We start from the raw sequence: 23,302 nt of genomic DNA on the forward strand, positions 1-23,302 counted from the left end.
ACGCATTGTCATACAAAAATCCTGTGATCCAGGCCATTCAGAGGTAAGTCTTCCCATTTAATAAGCAAAGTGAGACTCCAGGAGCCTTACAAAATTCCCCCATGTCACCGGAGGAGTCTTGAAGACTTGCCTTCCTCCCAGTTCTGCCCTCTTCCCACGATACCATCTCGGCTCTGTGGTGCACACATCCTACCCAAGGCCTTTTCAATCACCAGCATGGTTACGATGTGCATCCTATCCAGGGAGATTGGTTCCCTACCATTTGTCTCCATAAAAATAATTAAGGGACTTCCCCAGTGGGCCAGTGGTAAAGAATCCACCTTCCAATGCAGGGGACGCAGGTTCCATCCCTGGTCGGGGGAGCTGGGATCCCACATGCCGCGGGGCAGCTAAGCCCGTGTGCCACAACTAGAGAAAAGCCCAAGCGCCGCAACGAAGAGCCCACACCACAATGAAAGATCCCACACGCCTCAACGAAGATCCCACGTGCCGCAACTAAGACCCGACGCAGCCAAAAAAATAAATAAATAAAAAATAAAACAAAGTAATTAAGACATTCAAGCTAAAATTCCATCCAATTTATAAGTCTTTGATATTGCATAATGAATGTAAACATCATGCTCCTGGCCTTTCTGTATTGGTAGCAGCATGGAAGCCTTGTTAAGAATTAGCTGGGGCTTCCCTGGTGGCGCAGTGGTTAAGAATCTGCCTGCCAGTGCAGGGGACACGGGTTTGAGCCCTGGTCTGGGAAGATCCCACATGCCGCGGAGCAACTAAGCCCGTGAGCCACAACTACTGAGCCTGCGCATCTGGAGCCTGTGCTCCGCAACAAGAGAGGCCACGATAGTGAGAGGCCCGTGCACCGCAATGAAGAGTGGCCCCCGCTTGCCGCAACTAGAGAAAGCCCTCGCACAGAAACGAAGACCCAACACAGCCAAAAATAAATAAATAAATTTAAAAAAAAAAAAGGAAAAAACTCAACTATATGCTTAAAAAAAAAAAAAAAAAGAATTAGCTGGAGCTGATTCTAGCCCTCGTTCTGATACTCGCCAGATCAGGGGGACATTGAGAAGCCTCTCTGGACCTCGGTGAACTCGGGTTAACGATACCCAACTCCCAGCATTGCAGTGAGAACGCACATAAAGCCCTTACTCCCCTGTGTGACTCAGGGAGGAAAGCTGCTGGGATTTCAACTGCTCCCAGCTCTGTGAAGTAAGGTCAGGTTTATGTCTGAGCAACACGTGAAAGGCACAGCATTTGAACCCGTAAATGCTGTCATGCTTTGACAGTGTTAATGAAACACTTCATCGTGCGTCAGGCAGCATCACCTTGACAGGCCACCTCTGGCTGATGTAACCCGAGGGCCAGTGTGAAAAGGACATTTCACCAAGGACACACCAGGTTGCTTTGTTTTTCTTCCTTCTTTAAGAACTATTTCAGTTAATTTTTTTCATGCATAGGCCTGACCCCTTAGCCTCCAGGTAGAACTCTGTACGTGCATGATGGGAATTTTGACGTATATTGTGTGCACTCAATGGGAACGTGGTTCTCCTTTTACTGCCTTTCCCAGCCCTCTCCCCACTGGCAGAATTTTTCTGTGAGGCCATGAAGCAAAGGTGATTCATACCCCTGAAGTCATATTTTCTTTACCCTTCTTCCTAATTCTGAACAGCTTCTTAAAAGAGATGGCTGGGGGCCTGGGGTCTATCATCCAGGAGTTGGCCTGCATCCATGGCACGTGTGTTATAGGTGGAACCATGGTGTGAGGTGTGGGTAATGGTATCCTGGCTTCAGAGATGAAGAAATGGATGCGTGAAATGGCTCAATAATTATTCAAAGGCCGCACGGCTAGGGAAGGGCAGAGCTAGGATATGAGCCTGGTTTATCTGACTCCAAAGCCCTTGCTCTTGGATATTACAGCTTTAGAGTTTTTCAAATGCCACTTTCTTTAACAAGGGCCTTCTAGAAACAAACACTTTGAACTTCAAGGCCAGCCTTTCAGGGGGGAAGTTTGCGTACTGTGGCAGTCCAGTTGGGAAAGGGTGTGTTCTTTTGAAAGGCAAAAGAAAGCCTTTTGGGCCTTCTCGACTGCTCTCCAAAGAGGATGCTGGGTACTCTGCCCACGTGTAGGGGCCTCCGTTCCTGGGTCTTTAAAGGAGCCCACTGAATAATCACGATAATTCTTTTTTTTTTTTTTTTAATAAATTTATTTATTTATTTATTTATTTATTTTTGGCTGTGTTGGGTCTTCGTTTCTGTGTGAGGGCTTTCTCTAGTTGTGGCAAGCGGGGGCCACTCTTCATTGCGATGCGCGGGCCTTTCACTGTCGTGGCCTCTCTTGTGGGGCACAGGCTCCAGACGCGCAGGCTCAGTAGTTGTGGCTCACGGGCCCAGTTGCTCCGCGGCATGTGGGATCTTCCCAGACCAGGGCTCGAACCCGTGTCCCCTGCATTGGCAGGCAGATTCTCAACCACTGCGCCACCAGGGAAGCCCCTAATCACGATAATTCTTGATAAATCCTAACACCCGGAGAGCAGGCCTCTCCCCCATGAACAGGACCCTGGAAAGCTGGACCTGGGGGGCCTGGGGAAGCCATGACACGGTGGAGTCAGCAGGCTCAGGGGAGAACTGGGTGGGAGGACTCTGAGGGGTAAGTGGTAGGCGGTAAAGCAGCAGCAGCCAGTAGAAATGTCATGTGAGCCACGACTACGAACCACATATGTAATTTAACATTTTCTAGGAGCCACATATGAAAAAGTAAGAACAGTGAGATTAATTTCAACTGTTTACATTTTAGTGTATTATATTGTAATGATATGTTTTATTTAACCCAGTAGATCTAAAATATTATCATCTTGACATGTAATCAATATACAAATATTAATGAGCGACTTTACATGTATTTTTTTGGTTTAAGTCTTTGAAACCCAGAGTGTATTTTACACGTCTCAGCTGCCCACATTCAAGTGCTCAAAACAAGCACGTGTGGCTAGTGACAATTGTCTTGGAGCATGGGGGTCTACCAGCAACACTGACATTGCAGCCTCCCTCCCCTGCCAGCCCTCACTCTCCCCCACCCCTGCTTTATTCTTCTGCATACCAGTTATCACTGGACAAACTATACGTTTCCTTTCTTTGTCTATAGTCTATCTCTCGGTATTCATTGGGATACAGTCTAGGCTGGTGTAATAAATGAGTAGATAGATAGATAGATAGACAGATAGATAGATAGATGAAGACACAGTGGCTTAGACAAGATAGAAATTGATTTCTCCTCAGTCCTGAGGAGGCTACTCAGAGCTGGAAAGGTAGCTCCGTTTCCCACGCTCACCCTGAGACCCAAGCTCAGTCTCTATTACTCTTCTGCCAGCCCCAACCCGTGTCATCTACCTTGTTCTAGATGGCTTCTTCAGCATCTTCACGGCCACACTCCAGGCAGGAGCACATTCTTTCTTTTTTTTCATCTGAAGAAACAACAATATTTTTTTTAACTTTTTATTTTATATTGGAGTATAGCCAATTAACAATGTTGTGATAGTTTCAGGTGCGCAGCAAAGCAACTCAGCCATACATATTCATGTACCCACTCTCCCCCAGACTCCCCTCCCATCCAAGCTGCCACATAACATTGAACAGAGTTCCCTGTGCTATACGGTAGGTCCTTGTTGGTTATTCTTTTTAAATATAGCAAGCACATTCTATCTTTTCATTTTTAAGGACACAGCCCTCTCTTCTTCCTTTCTTCATCCCTCCCTTCCTCCTTTCCTCCCTTCCTTCCTTCCTTCTTTCCTTCTGCCCTCTCTCCCTCCCCCTCTGTCCCTTTCTTTCTCTCTGCAGGGCCTGACCCAGAGGTAATACACTTCACTTCTGCTCACATCTCTTTAGCCAGAACATAGCCACATGCCGCCTCTAGCTGAGGTCTCCTGCTAAGTGAGCCGGTGGCCAGCTGATATGCGCAGCTCTGTTACTAAAGGAGAGAGGAGCCATCACCCTCCCCCACTGGCATGTCAGCTCCATGAGGGCAGTGACTAGGGGATGTTTTGTTCACTATCGTAGCCCCAGCAATGGTGTACGAAGGGCAGGGCTGTGGGAGCATCTCCCTGGTGGATAGGAGTATTTCATAGGATGTTGTTTGAATCGCAGACACAGTATGGTAATAACAGCAGACTAACAGAGAGTTGGTTTCATGATTGTTTTCAAATTCTCTGCAGACCCTAAACCCTGTATTGGCCGCACCGAGTAGACTGCTCCCCTGCCCTGCCCGTGGTTCACCCCTGAGCCCTGGCACCTAGAATAGTGGCGGGCATGCAGCGGACACTCGGTATCTGCAGAATGAATGAATAGAAGTACTGCTGCCTCCGTTCCTGCCATTTCCTGCTCACCAGGTCGTAGCCCTTATGACATGTCGCCACAGTTTCTTTAAACTGTGAGCTCCTCGAGCACCAGGACCTGCACCCACTGCCACACGCTGGCTGGCGCTCAACTGGTGCTGGTTGGTTGAAGGAACCGATAACGTTCATTGAAGGCTGCCTCGCTGGGCTGCCCCTAGCCTGCACTGAGCCAACCCCAGGCAGGAGTTTTCTATCCAATTCTCTTCCTTTTGTCAGAACAACAGAGCATAAGACTGGAAAGAGAGACAGGCTCCCATTTGTGAGCCAACTTATGCGTCCTGTTATGGAATTTGCACTTTATCCTAAAGGCAATAGGGAACCATTGACATGGTTTAACCAGGTGGGGCTTTAATTAGAGATGTGATTTAGTGATGTGAGGATGGAGGAGAGGGAACTAGTTGGCCTTTACTCCTCAGACCTCTGACTTCAGCTTTGTAGGCACTGGCGTTTCCTAGTTATCTTCAGCCACTTCAGAGGTCATCACTCATTTACCATCTCAGTCCGAATGTTCCTCCTCTGCTCTCCATTTTGATGAGTACGATCTTTGACGCATTCACCTGTGTATCCGCTCATCCTCAGCAGCCACGTACTGGGTACCTTGAGAAAGTATGCTCCTTTAAGGCAGGGGCTCTGTCCACTGCTGGATCCCCAAGGGTGGGACAGTGCCTGGCACCTGTCAATAAATATGTTTTCTGACTGGGCACCATGTGCCAGGACACTGGAGATGAGGTGATGAAGAGGGAAGCTGAAGAGCACACGTGTCCAGTGAAGGATGCAGAGTGTCCTTGAAGCATTTGAAGACTGTTCTTGTGTGCCCTCAAGTCTTCTCCTCTCCAGGATCCCCTCTCTAGCTCCTTCAGCCATTGCTCTCGTGACATGATTTTAGTTCTCTTCATCAATCTAGTATCTTTGCTTCCCATGAATGCTTCCCTTTTGAACTCTGGTGCCCAGAGTAAAGCCTGATGCTCCAGGTGAAGTTGGACCAGGAGCTCAGCTGATGCTGGTTGGTTGAAGGAACTGATAACGTTCATTGGAGGCTGCCCCCCTGGGCTGCCCTAGCCTACACTCAGCCACTTGAACCTCCCTCCCTGATTTCAGAGAGCATGCTCCTAGTCACAAGTGCCCCTACCATCAACTAGCTTTTTTGGTAGCTACCTTCCCTCCCCCTCTGACCAGTGGAATAGACCATCAACCAATACACCATCCGCATATACACCACACACACCAATACACTGTCACCTTCCTCAGCATCTCTCCTCACATCTCTGCCTACAGGTTTACTTTAAGTCTACCAATCTGGAGGGAAGAGCTCATTCAAATAAAACACATTATAAACATGGTTCTTAGGCTATTGCTATTTCTCTGCAAATATTCGAAGCACACAACTCGGTGACTGTAATTAAAGACCAATGAGATATTCGATACTCCTCATGAGGGGCTCTGCACCTTGTTGTACTACTGTGGATTTTCTTGATTTTATTTATTGTGGTTTCAGTGGATTTTGTTTTGCTGTGTTGGACTTAGGATATTATTATCCTTGGGATTTATAAAAGAATACCGTGCCTAGCATGACATGAAGCCAACTAAAAAACCAAATTTGCCACTTAACTATGTGATCTTGAACAAGTTGTTTGGTCTCTCAAAATCTGAATCTCTTCATCTAATAAGAATACTAATACCAACAGTAGAATGGACAGAGAACATGCATAAAATATGCAAATGGTTTACATTACTAGTACAAATGTTTTACAAACATGTGAGCATATGAAAAACATGTTTAACTTCACTATGGATAAAAATGAGATATGATCTTAAAAAGTGATCATACCTAGTAGGTACCTTAGCAGGTATTTGTTAGCAGCAAGTGCAGAGAAATAGACACCATTCTGTACTGATGGTAGAAATATTAATTAGAACAATTTTCTTAGAAGACTATTTGGAAATATACGTTAAAAGCCTTAAAGAGCTGCACACCTTTGACTTAGAAAATAATTCCACTTGTGGTTTGTAGCCTAGAGAAATATCATAGATGTATATAAAGATTCATACACAAGGATATTCATCTCAACATTTTATGAATAACAAAAAGTTGGATACAACCTAAATGTTTCACTGCAACCATTAAAAACCATGTTTTAGAAGAATAATGATGGGGAAAATACATATTCCATTCAAAAGAAGAAATTATGTCTAGTATAATTCCAAGTTGTAAAAAGAATTCATTTGTGTGTTTATATGTATGCATGCAAATATTCGTTAAGAGTGATTATCTGTAGGTCCTGGATGAATGGTGATTTAAATTTTCTTCTTTGTGCTTCTGTTTTTCAAAATTTCCACAACAACCATTGCTTTTTCAAGGGTAGATTAAGAATGCCCTTACATATCTTACAAGAATGTGATAAGACTCTAAACTTGTTATAATATGTGTGTTGAAAGGTCATATGAATTTATTTCATCATCATGAGATGTTGTATTAATCCCCTATTTTTCATTTCTTTCACACTTCTTTTTTGTCCTCCCTCCATCTCTCTGCCAAACCCTTTACTTTCCTTCCCTTTCACTCTCTCCCTTCTCTCTAGTCTCTGCCTTACTCACTTTCCTGTCTCGTGGGCATTGCTCCACTGCCTCTGGGAGCAAGGGTCAAACACTTGCTGACCCTGATCTGAAGCTCAGTTGATCCAAACTGAGCAAGAAGTGAACAAGTTTCTTGCATTTCCTTTCAGAACTCTAGTAGCCCTGACACACATCCTGGACTAATTGAGACTGTGTGAAACGGATGTCTCTCAGTTCAGAGTTGAGTTCTTGTCATCTAGGACTGAATTACCAACTTCTCACACACTGCTGGGAAGGTTGGGGGCAGGGTTGCTCTTTTCTTCTCCATCCCAAATGTTGAATGCCCCTGCCTTCCAACACGACTTGAAAATAGCTTTGTCAAGCAAAGCATGAACACTAGGAGTTTCCTGACATTTTCATAACTACGAGCATATGATTGGCAGTTCATATTGAATAACGATGTAAGAAATCTGCCAAGAAATCTCCCAATACTATTTCCAGTGCTGGTTCATAACCAGTTCCAGCTGCCTCACCACAGAATAGGAGCACATTAGACTACCAGGTTCCATGGTTCGCCCGCTTGCAAAGTTTGTGTTGAGTTACTGGGAGTCATGCTAACGGGGGGAGTCACTCTCCCGGAAAGCATTTAAGATGAATAAAGCGGAGGGTTTAATGTACTAATGAAAAAATTTGTCAATATTTAAATCAAACGTGTGAACACTAAGTGTTTTTACATATGTTTGCCGCAGAGGTTTCAAGGCAGTCTTTGGCCTTCCTTCCAGACACGAATAAAGTAGATAGATGCACTGTTAGACTTTTGAACAATGACAAAGAAAAACAGGGAGTAATTGCTTCACTCGAAGCCTGCCAGGATATTAATTGCCTAAGAGATGTATTTTATGCAGTGTCCAGAAAACTGCAAAGTCTACGGGAGTGGCTTGCTTTCACTAGGAGAAAACATATGTCACCTCTCACCAAAGATGTTTATGTCTTCTCACAAACCTGTCTTTTTTCAGCCTAAAGACATTCCAACTGGAAATGACTACAAAGCCAGGAGTTGATAGGTTAGGGGTGTTTAGCAATGCTTAAGATAATACCCTCATGGCAGCAGATACGATTCTGTCCTGCGAGCCCTGTGGAATAGCAACCCGGATGCCTGGCACCTGGACATCTTTTTGTTTCTGCTTAGAGAAATTGGTGGGAGGGGGTGGGGAGTGGTGAGCCTGCCTTTGACTGCCAACTCTGAAACTCACAGATCTGGGCAAGGCTCTGGGGGAGCTAGCTAAGTGCACTTAAGAAATAGGGATGGAACCTGCCTTGGTCCACCTTTGGGATTGTATTCCAAGGAGTGCTTGCGGAGGGCTGCCGGTTGAAGGCTGAAGGAAGTCTGTGCAATTCCGTAAACATTTCTTGGGCACCTTCTGCAAACCAGGTTAAATGGACTGGACTCTGCTGGGAGTGAGATTGGGGACCTCACTCAGAGACTGCAAAGAAAATAAGAACAGCTGCTGCACTTCAAGAACCTTCTGCCTGGTAGAGGGACAGACATCTCAATAAAGAATCCTAGACTAATGAAGTCAGTGCAGGAGGGTGGAGAGAGCAAACCTTCTCATGGACTAATCTGGAGGGTTTCAGGAAAGCATCTTAAGAGAGCTAAGACTGAACTAGAATGGGAAGGATAAAGGACAATGAACCAGGTGGAGAAAGGTAAGAATGGATTTCTTGGAGGGAAATAGCCAAGGCATAAATGTCAGTAATAGTGTGGTGTGTTCAGAAGCTACCAGCTGTTCTTTATTACTAGGGCCTGGAGTTCGAGAAGGGCCATGGTAGGAGATGGAGCTGAAGAGATGTATGGGGCTGGACATTCAGGGGCCTTGTGACCTCTGTTAATGTGCTAGGACTGTCACCAGGGGACTTTATGCAGTGGAGAGTGACTGCAGTTGTAAGAAAGAGATGATCTGATCTAGCTCTTGGGTAACTCATTCTGCAGCAGTGTGAAATATCAATTTACAGCATCAAGAATGGAGGTCAAGAGACCAGTTAGGAGGATACTGCAATTGTCTTGGTGGGACAGGATGAGAGCTAAGACTAGAACAACCATAAAAGGTTAGAATTGGAAAGAACGTATCAGATAGTTCAACTTCTATATTATACAAATGGAATAACTGAGGACAAAAGACGGTAAGTGACCTCTCCAAGTTACATAGAAATAAGCTTGTTGGCAGCCAAATCAGCACCAAGGACCCTGGTCCTCTGATTTCCAGCCCAGTGACTTTTCCAGTCAGCAGTGCCAAGATCAGTCCCAGCATCCTGCTTGTTAGGTAATGCCCTAGAGAAATTTGAAACTTACTTGGCCAGCATTTTTCCTGTCAATTTCTAGGAAGTGGGAACGGGTCCTTGCTGAAGAGCGAGAACCTGTATCAAGCCAGACCACCTGGGAGGGATCTTTTCTGTTCATCTTCCTCCTCTCTGGCTTTAGACATCTCCTTAATATTTGCCTCCTTCCTCTCCTCCTCCAGAAAACCAAATACTGCTTATGAAATTCTCTCCCCTCTGCTAAGTCTAAGAAGTATACACACAATTGAGCACCTTTTCTCGAGCTTGTTTTCTCAGTGTTACTCTAACTACTATATCACTGCTAAGCACTGGGACAATTTAGAGGACACATGGTTCAATAAAATCAAGACTGACTATTTCCATCTAAACTCCTTCCTTGTGTATGTACATATAACCATTTTACATAGCAGCATCATTTTACATAACCCTAACCCCACATAGCAGCGTCATATGGGCAAATACTCTTTGGTGTTTCTTTTTCATTAAATCATGTGTGTACGTATTTTCTTATATTTATATTAGCTTTATGGTATTTCTTATAGTGGAAACAGCAGGAAATTTGGAGTGAGGCCCAAGGATTTGGGCAAGAGACTTAGTCTCTGAAGCTCAGTTTCTTCAACTAGAAAATGCAGGTAATACCACTACCTTGACTGTTCCTGGCACGTAGTCAGTGTACAGAAAGCATCCATCCTCCCTTCCTGCCTTTTTGGGGGTTGTTTCTGGGGCAATATACTATTTTCATAAACATCTCGGTATGGTTACAAATGATACCCATAGCTAAAAGTCAAAGGTCATGCTTCTTTTTTAAATCTACCTCAATGCTGAGAATCTTGTTGAGGAAAGAGTACAATCTTGATAACTTGTGAAGGTAAGTGGAAGAAATGAGGAAGAGAAGAGGAAACCACTTGAACTTGAAAATTAAATTAATGAAAGTTTGTGGCCTTCTCATCTTATAAACATTGAAGTAACCAGTATTTATTGTGTACGTGACAATGGCAGCGTGGTTTATGGAATGTGCTAGCCACAGGGAAGACACAGATTTCCATCTTAGATGGCCCTTTGGCAGCTTCATGAAGGGTGGGTTTGGAAGAAAAGAAGACTGGAGGCTGGTCTCCCAGTTAGGGGAGTCATCAGCTGAGCGGGGTGATGGGCTGAGCCTGGAGGGAGGAGAGGGGTCAAATTCAAGCAGTGCTTTGGAAGCCAACTTAGTTTTCAAGTTAAACTCTTGCTCCTCTTAAAGGTCGCCCCTTCTCCTCTCCTTCCCATCTTCATTTCTTCCATTCAGCGGAACTAAGTGCATGGGGAGCTTGAGTGGCTGGGCTGGGCAAGGAGAGAAATTGTAAATTTCAGGCTGTGAGATGAACTCAGGTTCCCTCTTTGCTGCCACCACACAGAAGTTAAAGTAAATAGTGGGAGAGATTTAATTCACTCATTAACCATGTATGTATGTATGTACTAAGTGTCAACAGCTTGATACTCACTAGGCACTGTTCTAGGCAATGGGGACACAGCTGTGACCAAACCAAAGTTCCTGTCCCCATGAAGTTTGTATATAAACAATAAACAATTAAATGTATCAATACAGAGTATATCTGATGATACTAAATGGAATAGGTAATAATCAGTTAGATAAGGGCAAGGGAACATTGGTAGGCATGAGGTCAAAGAGGTGGTGGGAGCGGCAGAAGACTATGTAAGGACATTGTAAGGACTCCAATGTTTCCTTAACACAAGAAGGGAAGTCTTTGGAGGAGTTTGAGCAGGGGAGGGACATAAACTGATTTAGGTCCTACAAGGATTCCTTCAGCTGCTGCGCTGAGAATAGACTGGGGAAGGTGGCCAAGAGTGGGAGTGGGAAGACCAGTTGTGAGGCTACTGGAAAAAAAATCATGCAGAGATAATGGTGGCCTGAACCAGAGGGTAGCAGTAAAGGTAGGTTTAGGATCGGTTTTGAAGGAGGAGGTGGAAGCATGGGCTGCTGGTTTGCATATGGTTGTGAGAGAAAGTGTAAAATCAAGGAGAACACAAAAGTTTTCGTTGTGAGCGGATGGAGGAAGGAACTGGTGTTTACTGGGATGGTGGAAGAGTTCCAGAATGGTCTTGGAGGGAAATAAAGATTTCCATTTTAGACATGTTGAGTTTGAATTCCTTTTACCTACCCAAGTGGAGATATGAAGGCTACAGTTCAGAGAGTTGTCTCAGCTGGAGATAAGAGTGTGGGCGTCTTCAATACAGAAATGGTCATTTAAAGCTTAGGAGGCAGGAAGATCAGGTAGGGAGAGAGAGTGCAAGGAACGGGTCTGAGGACTGAGACTTAGGGCTCTCAGTGACTAAAATTCTGAACTAGCGCAGGAGACTAAGAAAGCACAGCCAAAGAAGGAGAAGGAGAACCAAGAGAGAAACACTGTCCTGGAAGCTGAGTGAAAAAAGGTATTTCAAGAGCTGTGTCAGATGCTGCTGCCAGGTCAATAACGATGAAGACTGGACATTCACTGTTGGGTTCAGGAATGGAGACCACTGACCTTAACAAGAGCTCTTTCAGTGGAACGGCAAGGCAAAGGCCTGATTGGGGCAGGTCCAAGAGCCAATGGGGGAACTGGAGAAAGCAGGTACAGACGTCCTTGAGAGGAGCATTCCTATAAAAGAGAGCACAGAAACGTGGAGGTAGCTGAATGGGGACACAGTCTGAAGAGAATTTACGGTGAGAGGTATTATAGTACATTGATGTATTGATGGGGATGATCCAGTAGAGATGGGGGGAAATGGCAATATAGAAGAGAAAAGGGACAATTGCCAGAGCAATATCCATGGATAGGTGAGAGGGGGTGGGGTCCATGCGCTCAAGTTGATGGTTGTTGGGCCTTCAAGTGGAGCACAGAGCATCTACCCACAGTCATGGGAAAGCAGGCAGAGTCTATGGAGCAGACCAAGGAGGGGTGGTTTAATCAAACTTCTCTTCTTAAAGGCTAAGCCCTAAGTCTTGGCCTTTCTGATTCATAAGCGATACCCACTTCTGTCCCCAACATGTTAAGAGTTCACGCACATGCATGATTTTATGTATGACTTATCTTTGGTCCAATGAGAAGGAGCTGCAAGATGCAAATTATAAAAAAGGGAGTGAGGGGCTTCCCTGGTGGTGCAGTGGTTGAGAATCTGCCTGCCAATGCAGGGGACACGGGTTCGAGCCCTGGTCTGGGAAGATCCCACATGCCGCGGAGCAACTAGGCCCGTGAGCCACAACTACTGAGCCTGCGCATCTGGAGCCTGTGCTCCGCAACAAGAGAGGCCGCGATAGTGAGAGGCCCGCGCACCGCGATGAAGAGTGACCCCCACTTGCTGCAACTAAAAGAAAGCCCTCGCACAGAAACGAAGACCCAACACAGCCATAAATAATAAAAATATAATAAATTTTTAAAAAGCTGATCCAAAATCTTAAAAAAATAATAATAAAGGAGTGAGAGAAAGAGCTTCCAGCTAGAAATCTAAGCTAATGTCAGCACTACAAGGGTGGGGATTTTTGTCTGCTTTCTTCTCTCCAGTGCCTACAGTAGTACCTGGTAAATCGGTACACCTATTTCTAGAATAAATAAAGCAAAAAAGGAACTTATACTTCCTAAACAACTACCATGATTGAATAGTTTGTATACACGATCTTATTTAACACACCAGTTTTACAGATGAGGAGATTACACACCTAGCCCAAGGCCACGCACAGCTGGAAGGCAGCTGTCAGGACTGCACCCAGTTCTGTGGGTCTCCGAAGCCCAGATCTTGCCCGGACACTGCACTTTGACCATCCAACTATTTGGTGAACTTGTTCAAGTCATATAGCCACTCACTGTTGGTTCTTTCGGCCTTAGAAGGGGTTGGACCAGAGGTCGGAAAAGTCCCGTTCCAATGGAATGACTCCGTTAGACAATAAACAGACCCAGGGGACAGCCACGAGGCTTGGTGCCTGCCCTGAGTTCACAGTCCTGTTACACAGACACCATTTCTGCCAGCGGGCCCCTTACCATTTTCTGCCAGCTCTGACATAGACTCAGCTCTCTCCATGAAACAGCTGGATGTTCTGTACTCTGTGTCTTGCGTGTATTGCCCTTGTGCCAGGTTGTAGACAAGTTGAACCTGCCATCTTGGGCCCTAATCCCCAGCCCTAGCTCTCCAGCCATTTGCCAGGCTGTCACTCATCACATCACTTTCTGGTGTCCCCTTGTCTTCACTATAAAATCCCTTCCCTCCCTATTTTTTCTTACTCTTATAATTTTGAGGTAGCAGATTGAAATAAGACTACGTTAAAAAGACTTTAAAGGAACATGAAAGCAGGATTTGAGTCCACAGAGAAGTCCCCTTGGGCCTGTCCTGCCCCACTCCCCCCCATTACTCCATGAACCCTCACTCTGTCTTCGACTCCACTTATCTTGGTAGCATACCATTTAATCCATGATCTGTTGAATTATTCGTTTTTGAAGCTATCACCTCCTCCAGAAGCCTTCCCAGCCTCTGTTGGATGTGCTTTCTTTTATTCTCAGCACAAGGCTTCAACAAACTTGGTTGAAAAGAAAGAGGAATGGGGAGAAGGAGAGCAGGAAGGAAAGGGTAACAGAGGTGATGTTTATCACACTCACGTTTCTCCCCCATAGAATGTAAAGTCCTAGTGAGCAGGGATCATATCGTTGGTATCCCAATGCCGACAACATAAGGCCTCCCCTTTCTCTGCTCTGCACTTTCCCATTCTAGTTAAAGCAGCCCCACAAATCCACCCTCATTCCTCATTTCTCCTTAAAGAGTCCACTGGGTTTCACAGCTCTGTCCCAGAGACCCCCTTGTCTAACAGATACCGCTTGTCCAGTTACAATATTCCCATTTGGTGCCTCACAAATCAAACCTTATTTTAGTGGGACTTTCTGCCTCTTTACATTTTTTTTTTAATGTGTACATTTTTTTTTATGTTTGACGTGGGCACCTCTGTGTTGCCTTATTTGGGGCTGGGGGTTGGGGGAGGCATTATACTCACCACTGCTTTTTATGGAGGCTAGTGGTCTTTCCCAACTGCCCTCAGCGGAAGGAATGGGAAACAAAGCTGAGATGAAACAGAAAAGCAAAATGGGGGATTGGGTTTCACCCCGCTTCTGAGTAGTAAGATGAAATCAAAACCCTCCTAAGAAGTCCCTAAGTTCCCTTTTCCACTCTTTCCACAAACCCCCTCTTTATTCAATCCATGGCCATAGGCATAAAAGGAAAGTGAAAAAAATATCAAAGCAATCCTAGTAACACTTGTGGTACAAAATCTGACCAGATTGGTATGTGTGCATGTCATATTATTCTAAACTTCCATTATTCTCAATGGACAAATTTAGGGGGTAATTTGAATGCCTGATATTTGAAGAACTGTCAGAGAACATCCAAAGGGTTTCTAATGAGAACTCGGGGCCCCAAACTTGGAGGCTCCAAGACCCATCTGTGCATTCCCAGTGCCAGCCTAAGCTTAGGGGCAAAGTAGGCTCTTGATAGGAGGAAAAGTCAAAACACCCAGGGCTTCTTAGAAGGTACAAGGCTACTCCACCATGAAAACCTCAGTAAATAGGAGGGGGCAAAAGTCACTCATTCTTTTTATTAGTGACCTTCCATATTCTTACAGATACTGTCGTTGTACAGTCCTATCATTCCAAATGCATGTCTAAATAGGAATAAAATCTATCACACACATAATTTCCCCTTAAATTACATTTGTGAGATCCAAGCCCGGGTAATTCTCCTTTTCCAAAGTGAAATGAAACCCTTGTGTTCCTAAACATCGCTATGAAGCAAAGCCAATACCTTCCCATTTCTAAGTTAGACACAAGTAACTATTACGTGCTGCTCTGGAAACTATGACAGAACGTTATTCATCTGTTTGTTTTAATGGTTCACAGCCAAGAGGGGAAAAAAAACTTTAAAATTTTAATTTAATTTTTCAAAGCAAAAAAATGGTGTGAGAGAGCGAAGGTCTCTTTTGCTGAGGAAATAAATGTTAACAATTGTCAGGGTCCAGGTGTGGGAAACAGCACATGATACTTGACACGGTTGCCTCACAATTGCTCGTGCTCACAAAGGCATTCCAGGAAGAGAAGGGCTATTAGGATGGGCTGATTTCGCAGCCTTGTAGATTGAAGTATTCTCTGTCAGTTGTCATCCCTCTGGGCTGATGTGCCTTGATTGTGTCACTTTGAAAGCTGATCTTAAAGGTCAAGTGTGTTTACACGTTACCCTCTTTGATGCCCACTTTCAGGTTGGTCTTTAAAAACAGAGTTTGGACGATAACGTTGGGATCCCATATTTAACCTGTAATCTCTCCACCGCAGGCAGCCTGAGGCAAAGTATACTTTCGGTGCCCCCAACAGCTCTCCTTCCAAGATGCCCGTCTTCTCTCTTTCACTCCAGCCAGCTCTTTCCATGTCTCCACCTATGTTTATCCTGATACCTCTTCTCCAAGGGCCTTTTCTTCCAAGCTGGTGTGACAAACTATTTTCCCTCCTCCTGGTTGGCAGTTAACCAAGGATGCTTCAAGGCTCAAAGCTGTTTCAGGAAAAGGAAGGAGGTGGTTTTGGAGAGGTGGTAACTTTTTTAGACCACACCAGATTATATTCTGTTCTTAAAGTTTCTGTGTCTCTGAGCGTTTATCCATATTGGGTAATTCTGCATCCTTTATGCAGATTCTTAATTTTATCATGTATCCCCCTTTTTAATGAAAAGACAGAGCTGATTTTCACCTTTAAGAGATCTAACTGCACCTCCCAAGGGAGAATCTGCCTCTGAGGTGGGAAGCTTTGCACCCAGCCCCAAGCTTACTAGTGCCAGCCCTGGGAAGCACCGTGGGTGTGGATCTGCCATGGCTGTGCTCTAACCAGATCAGGGTAATATGTGACCTGATTTACAAATTTAAAAAGGGATACCTTCCATCATTTATGTCCATGATGGTCTTTGGGGAAGTAAATGTAACTTACCAGTTATATTTGCATTGGTAAAGTGAAATTACTTCCCACATGAGAGAAAATAACCCAAACTTTGCTAAATTGCTAACTGGAGCACGCCTAGGGATACTACATCTCTTTGAACTGCATGATGGATTTCCTTCAAACCAAGATTCAGGGCTCTGGAGACAGGCATCTTGATGGGATTTCATCTCCATGGCTCAAAATGGGGCTTGTAAGAGGCACCGAGTGGGGTAAATTCAGAAGTGTTGGAAGATGCCACTCAAGGCGGTCAGTCCCCCATGAGGCTGCCAAGCTGTGGGCTTGTGGAGGACTGTCTCTGGCATTCCAGTTGAAGAACCATGAGAATCAGAACAAAAAAACCTGCTGGGACTGTGTAAATTGCCAGCGCTTTTGGCCAATGAGTGTGCTTGGAAACAACGCCCAAAATCTCTCCCCAGCTCTGAGGCTTAAAATTCCCACTTATTGTTCCTCTCTGTTGCTCCCTCTACCTTGTCCCTTGTGTATAAATAAGATTTTTCATAAAAATTGAGGTGAAATTCACATAACTTAAAATTAACTATTTAAAAGTGAGCGATTCCATAGCAGTAAATACATTTACAATGCTGTGCAACCACCATCTCTCTCTAGTTCCAAAACATTTTTATCATAACAAAATAAAACTCTATACCCACTGAGTAGTTATTCCCTATTGCTCCCTTCCTCCAGCTCCTGGTTACCACCAGTCTGCTTCCTGTCTTTATGGATTTACTCATTCATGTCAACGGAATCATATACTATGTGGCCTTTCTCATCAGGTTTATTTCATTTACCATAATGGTTTGGAGATTCTTCCACAGTGTAGCATGTTTCAGCACTTCGTCCCTTTTTCGTGGCTGAATAATATTCCACCGTATGGATCTACCACATTTTGTCTATCCATTCATCTGTTGATGAGCCTTTGGGGTTGTTTCTACTATTGTGAACAGTCCTGCTATGAACATGTGTGTACAAGTATTTGTTTGAGTCTCTGAGATTCTTTTGTTTGAGTGAGATTTTATAGCTAGCAAAGTCCCTTTATGTCCATTCTCTTCCTAGTAAGGAGGAGCGTGCATGTTAACTAGTCGTATTACCCCAAAGGGCAACATGTTAGGGCCTCACTCCTTAGTAAGAATCACTTCAGCTTGACTAAGGCTTTTAGGCCCCAGTGTAAAATCTGGTGCAGAAGAAAGTGTTTTCCAGTTTGGAGGGTCCTTCTGGTATGGAGAGGGTCCGTGTCTGTGAGCTAGCCTAGGTCATCTCCATGTCTGTTATGTCTATTACAGTTCTGTTGGTCAGTCTGTGCACAGTGGGGTGGGGGTAGAAACAGCTCTCAGCAGCACCCTCTCCCTCATTCAGCTCTTGTTTACTGAGCTGTGCACTGTGCCGGGCCCTGGAGTTACGACGCCAAATCAGACCTGGTCCTTGCCTTAGAGTAGTGGTGAAGTGGGCACTAAACAGACAAACATAATATGAAGTCAGAAATGCGTAGGAGTGGTGTGATAAAGGTGCTGGACGGGCAGGGGAGTGGAGTGGGCAGTGACTAACTTTCCTGGGGGAGTTGGAACATCGGGGTCTTAAAGACATAAAGGCAACCACAAAGTGAGAAAGAGGATGGAGGGAGCACTGGGTCTCAGGAAGAGAACAGGCAAGGCCAGGAGAGCAGCAAAGTGCATTCCTTGTTTGGAGACTAGCAAGGTCAATAGCATGGCTAGTATCATTAAGTTCACAGGTTCATCAGGCCAGGAACCAGGCTAGAAAAATGGGCAGGAACTAGGGAAAGGCCTTGTGTACTACAGTCAAGAAACGGTGGTGAGTCAGAAACTAGGATGAATTTTAGGCAGGAAATGACCTGATCAAGTCTGTGTTTTGAAAAGATCCCTTCGTAACAAGTGACTGATGAACCAGCCTCCCACACCCTCCCTCCCGGTCTGCCTTCTCTGTCATCTCACTGGCCGTAGGCTGGCCCTGGACTGAAGTGCAAGGCCAGGAAGATGCCTTCTTCTTCACACACGGACCTCTCGTCAATTGCCCCACCCTCCTTGTATACAACTTTCAGCAAAGATGAAAGTGCCAACAGCAGTTAATAAAAATTCTATCTATACTGAGCTCTTCCTGACCAAGTATGTCATCTCTCCTGGAAGTATTTGAATTTAGAAGTAGGCCAAGCTCAAACAAATAAGTGAACTGTTCATGATGGGAATTCAGCCACCCAGGGATAGGCCCAGATGGATTCTGATAAAGTTGTTCTGAAGATTAAATGAGGTCATTTGAGGGCCTTCCCGATACCCTCACACCATAGCCCCTCCTGCTCATCTGTATACAGTAAGGTTCCCACCACCCCACCCCCCGCCATCCTGTAACACTTTCCTTTTTTTTCTTTTGTTTTTTTACTTTTTATTTTGAAATATTTATATTTAAGAAAAGTGGCACAAGTAGTACAGAGTTTCCGTATGCTCTTATCCCATTACCCCTAATGTTAATGTCTTGCGTCAACATAGTACTGTTATTAAAAGTAAGAAATCAACATTGGTACAACACTACTAACTAATCTACAGACTTCGTTCCGTTTTCACCAGTTTTTCTACGAATATTAAGGGTTTCTTTGGAAATCATGTGTCTAAGGCAACAGTTGAGGTTGCTCTCTTGTCTGCCTTAAATTGAGGCACGCTTCAGAAACCCTGCTCTCCCTGGAAACGCTGAAGAGAGCGCCAGCAGGCCTCTCATGATCCAAACCTGGCACGTCTCCATTTTGGCATCCATCTGGGGTATTCTGCGTCCTTTTACTCCCCATACCCCACCTACCCGCCCATTCTTTCTCCTCCTTTCCTGCTCCCCACTCTCAGAAAACTACATCGTGGGCTTCCCAGACCCCACACTGCACAGTGCGTTGTTTTCATTTTCGGAGAGCTCTCGAGAGCCTTATTCCAGACCCGAGAGGTTTGCCAAGGAATGTGTAGCTATTGACTCCCACTGTCACTGTCAAACTCCCGTGGGCAGTGTTTCCCCATTCTCGATCCATGGTGCTTCCTGAGTGGATACTCCTACTGCTGCCACGTTGGTCATCCTTACTCTCAGCTCGCGTGACCATCCCTCCTAAGCTCCTTGCTCTGGGGAAGGGGGAGACCCCAGAGGTGGAGGGCAAACTGTGTTTGCTTTTCCCTATCACATGACAGCGACTTCGGAAGGTTGAGGGGCTGGTAACACAGTAACTAAATTACCTTTATGAGAAACAGGAGTGCCCATCACAAAGCGCCCGGGCATCCTGACATCACGATGAGGTAGCTGGGACATGTTTGTGCCGGCTGCTGTGATGAATGGCCAGAATTCCGTTTGCCCTCTCCTAGTGCACTTTCCTTCTTCCTAGAACGCAGCCTCGGGCACGCTCGCAGCAAGTGCCCTTGCACTCTTGCTGCCTTGCTGCTTCATGTTTTTAATTTGCTGAGCATGGAGGGCATCAACGATGAAAGAAGTGTGAGCTGGAGAAAAGCATAAAGCTGATTAATGTTGGAGGAGCGTTTGTTCCCCTCCAGCCACAGCGAGCAGGGAAAATGGAAAGGATGAAAGGCGATTGCGACTTGATGTTTAAAAGAAAATCTTTTTGCCACCCAGCAGATACCAAAACATCTTCACAGTAGAAGGCCCCTGTAAGCAATGCAAAAATTTCTATAACCAACCATTTGGCAGGAAGCTGTATACCATGGTTACAAGTGCTAGTCTGGGGCAAATCTAGTTCTTCTGCTTGCTGTGTCACATTAGACAAGTTCTTTGCTCTTTCTGACCCTATAGTTTTCTCATCTGTAAAATGGGAATAATTACACCTTCACCTTCTGTATAAGACTGTTGTCAGGATTAAATGACTTAATATTGATTTTATACATAAATGAAATTTCACAGTGCCTGGCACAGAGTAAAGGCTCATTCCAAAACCTCTTATTTATTATTAGGCTGATTTAATTTAAAGTAGTATTGGAAAGTAGAACATCATTACAGATCCAACAGCCTGGTATTCAAGCTTCAGTTTGAATTTTGAGTTTAAATCCTAGCTCCACAACTTACTGGCTTTGTGAATCTGAGCCAGTTACTTAACTTCTCTGAACTTGAGTTTCTCCCTCTGATAAATAAGGATAGTAACACTGCACAAGGGGCTACTTTGACGAAAGCACTTAGCATAGTACTCAGCACAAAGAGTGGCAGACACTTAATACATGTTTATTTTTCTAGTGCTGTGGTTCTCCACCGCATTCAAATCACCTGAGAGCTTTTTAAAACGCCTGAATACCTAAGCTGCATCCCCAGAGACTGACTTAATAGGTCCGAGGTGGGGTTTGGGCACTGGTATTTTCGAAAGCTTCCTAAGGAGATTGTATAAGCAAACAGGACTGAGAACTACTCCCTAGCAGGTGACATTACATACTGTTTTTTTTTATTTTGTTTGTTTTGTTTTTTATATCTGTCCCCAAGAGACTAGCCAGTATATCAAGAATTCTGGGCACAGTCAAAAATTTAATACACCTGCAGCTCTAAGCCCTTGATAAGAAATATGCAGCCAAGTAATTGCATTCCATTTTATTCCGAGAAACAGTATTCAAAGGTCTTTTTACAATCTTGAACTGGAAAGGTGGTAAGAAGTTTAGCCTAAGCCTCACACATAAAATATGAAAACTCCCAGTAGGTCAGGGATTTATATCTGGGGGTAATTCCAGGGTTTTGTCCTCCCAAGAGATATAAATTGAGGCCTTGAGAGTTTAATGCGGGGGAGGAAGAAGTGTTCTCATAATGACACCTTAAAAATCCAGAGCTCTGCTAATGCCTAGGGATAGAAAAGCATCGTCTGTAATAGTGGGGGTGGGAGTAGGGGGGGGTGCATTCTGGTCTCCGGACTTCAGTCTCCAAGATCCAAGGCTGGGTCATCGAGAAACTTCTTTCTCCCCATAGGTTTATGGTATTAGCTACCCAATAAAAGTGGGGTTAATTTTACAACCCAAGTAAAATTTAAGCCAAAAAGCCTTCAACATTACTCTAGGATTTATGAAAGTAAACATTTAGAGTGCTTGCAAGATTTTGCAACATTAAAATTTCAGTGTCTTTATGTCAGGTATATGATATATTCATTTGTACGTGTACTTAAAGGTTACGTTTTTAAGAGCTTTGCACTGCAAACTATTTGGAGGACTACACTGAAGATACTGCTCCCATCTCCACTTTCAAAATGACTGTTTTAGTGAATAGGGAGTAGAAAGCAACTGAAAACCAGTGTCTTTTAAGGATCAGCTCTATCAGATTTTTTCACCTGGTTTCCTATTCTAGTGGGCTTTCTAGACTCCCTCACTGAACCCTCAGGTGTGGAAGTCCAGGGTCACAGCACTGACCACAGTCGATTTTACAAAGTTGAAGCTTAGTAAATAATTCTCCTCTTCTTTGGTAACTGTAAGTACTTTAATAATAATTGTGTGTTACCTCAGTGTAGCACTTTTTGAAAGCTTTTACACAATTTGATAGGATCCTCATGACTGTGACTTACAGGGTCGAGAGGTCAATTATTAGCTTCATCTTATAGATAAGAAAACCATAGCTCAGAGGACTTGGGAGGTTGCGTAAGGATACGCAAATGTTAAATGTAGAAGGAGAATTGTGTTCTCCTGATTTTTGCTCTAAAGTACTTTAACTTAGAAGAAACCAAAGAGGAAAAATGATGCTTTGTTCAGATGATGTGTCGATTCCAGCCAGGTTAACGGAGGAGGAGAACCCAGGAGAGAAGTCCGCCCATAAGCCTGGCAGGTAGCCTTCTGCTTGGCTGTGGTCTGCCTTTCAGAAGCAGATTGAGATTCTGTACTCTGGTGTCTTGAGTTTATCATAGGCCCTTGTGGGAGGTTTTGGCCTCTGTCCTTTCAAGCTGAACCTGCCATCTTGGGTCCTAATCTCCAGCCTTAGATCTCCAGCCGTTTGCTAGACTGTCACTAATCACATCACTTTCTGGTATCCCCTTGTCTTCAGAATAAAATCTCTGCCCTCCCTTTTATTATTGTCATTTGAGGCAGCAAACATTTTTTAAAGATTATTTTTTTAAGTTTTAGGGGATTATGAAAGCAAGTATCCATTGGCATTTGCTCTGGATTTCCTGGGATTTAGTGACTCATTTGAAATTGTCCAGTCCATGGTTTGCCATGGACCTCTCTCTGCAGGGTGGAGAGAATAGGTCTCAAGCAGGAGCCACGTAACTGGACTGCCCTCTGGTTTCTTTCCAGCTGCCCCCAGCTTCTCACCCCGTGGAGTCTCCTAGCTGACATATCAGTCCGAGTGTATCTTGGGGATAACGCGCCCACGCCTTTGTAGCAAATGAAGAGGAAATAATCTGTGCTTAAAAAACAAAAAACTGTAGAACATGTGCCCAGATTTCCAACTCATTCCCTCTTTACTCTTACGACATCATCTTCCAGCCCACCACCAGCTGCAAAAATAAAAGTGTTTTCTCCCAGATTTAAGGATGATTTTGTGCTTTAGGATGATTTTTCTGGGGGTGAAGGAAACTTGACCGACGTGACCAACAGATGTTTTAAACGATGGATGGAACTGAGGAAAAAGCCCAGTCTTTAGGATACTGTGCCCCCACTGCGCCCCCTAGTGACTGTCTGGGGCATCGCGCAGTCAGAGCCAACTGCAAGTGTGTACTGCACCCTCTAATGTCTGTGCTCTCTTTTTAGAGATGAGTATGAAGAAGATGGATTCTGTCAGCCGTACAGAGGGATTGCGTGTGCAAGATTTATTGGCAACCGCACTGTCTATATGGAGTCTCTGCATATGCAAGGGGAAATAGAAAATCAAATCACAGGTAGGTAGCAATGAAATTATATTTATACCTTGCATAACAATTTTTCTTGCCAAAAGTTTTATTGAGCTCTTCTCTTGACAAAGGATTAGGCTAAGCATAGGGGTTAGGAGCAGGGCCATAAAGAAACAGGAGATGCAATCTCTGCTCGGAAATTTACATTAGAATAATTTATTGAAGTTTGCCCTTAGAGGAAAAGGAGG

The 23,302-nt window shown here is 44.5% G+C and overlaps 1 protein-coding gene across 4 annotated transcripts in view; it reads left to right on the forward strand.

Annotated features, from left to right (window-relative positions):
- Positions 1-23,302, forward strand: part of ROR1 (receptor tyrosine kinase like orphan receptor 1) — a 402,887-nt gene that overhangs the window by 342,477 nt on the left and 37,108 nt on the right. For all 4 annotated transcript variants that reach the window (XM_057551680.1, XM_057551682.1, XM_057551685.1 and 1 more), the window contains exon 5: positions 22,975-23,102. In XM_057551680.1, coding sequence (XP_057407663.1) covers positions 22,975-23,102 — 128 coding nt within the window. The remainder of the gene's footprint in view (positions 1-22,974; positions 23,103-23,302) is intronic.

The sequence above is a fragment of the Balaenoptera acutorostrata genome, chromosome 1 (assembly GCF_949987535.1).
Source record: "Balaenoptera acutorostrata chromosome 1, mBalAcu1.1, whole genome shotgun sequence".
NCBI lineage: Eukaryota > Metazoa > Chordata > Mammalia > Artiodactyla > Balaenopteridae > Balaenoptera > Balaenoptera acutorostrata.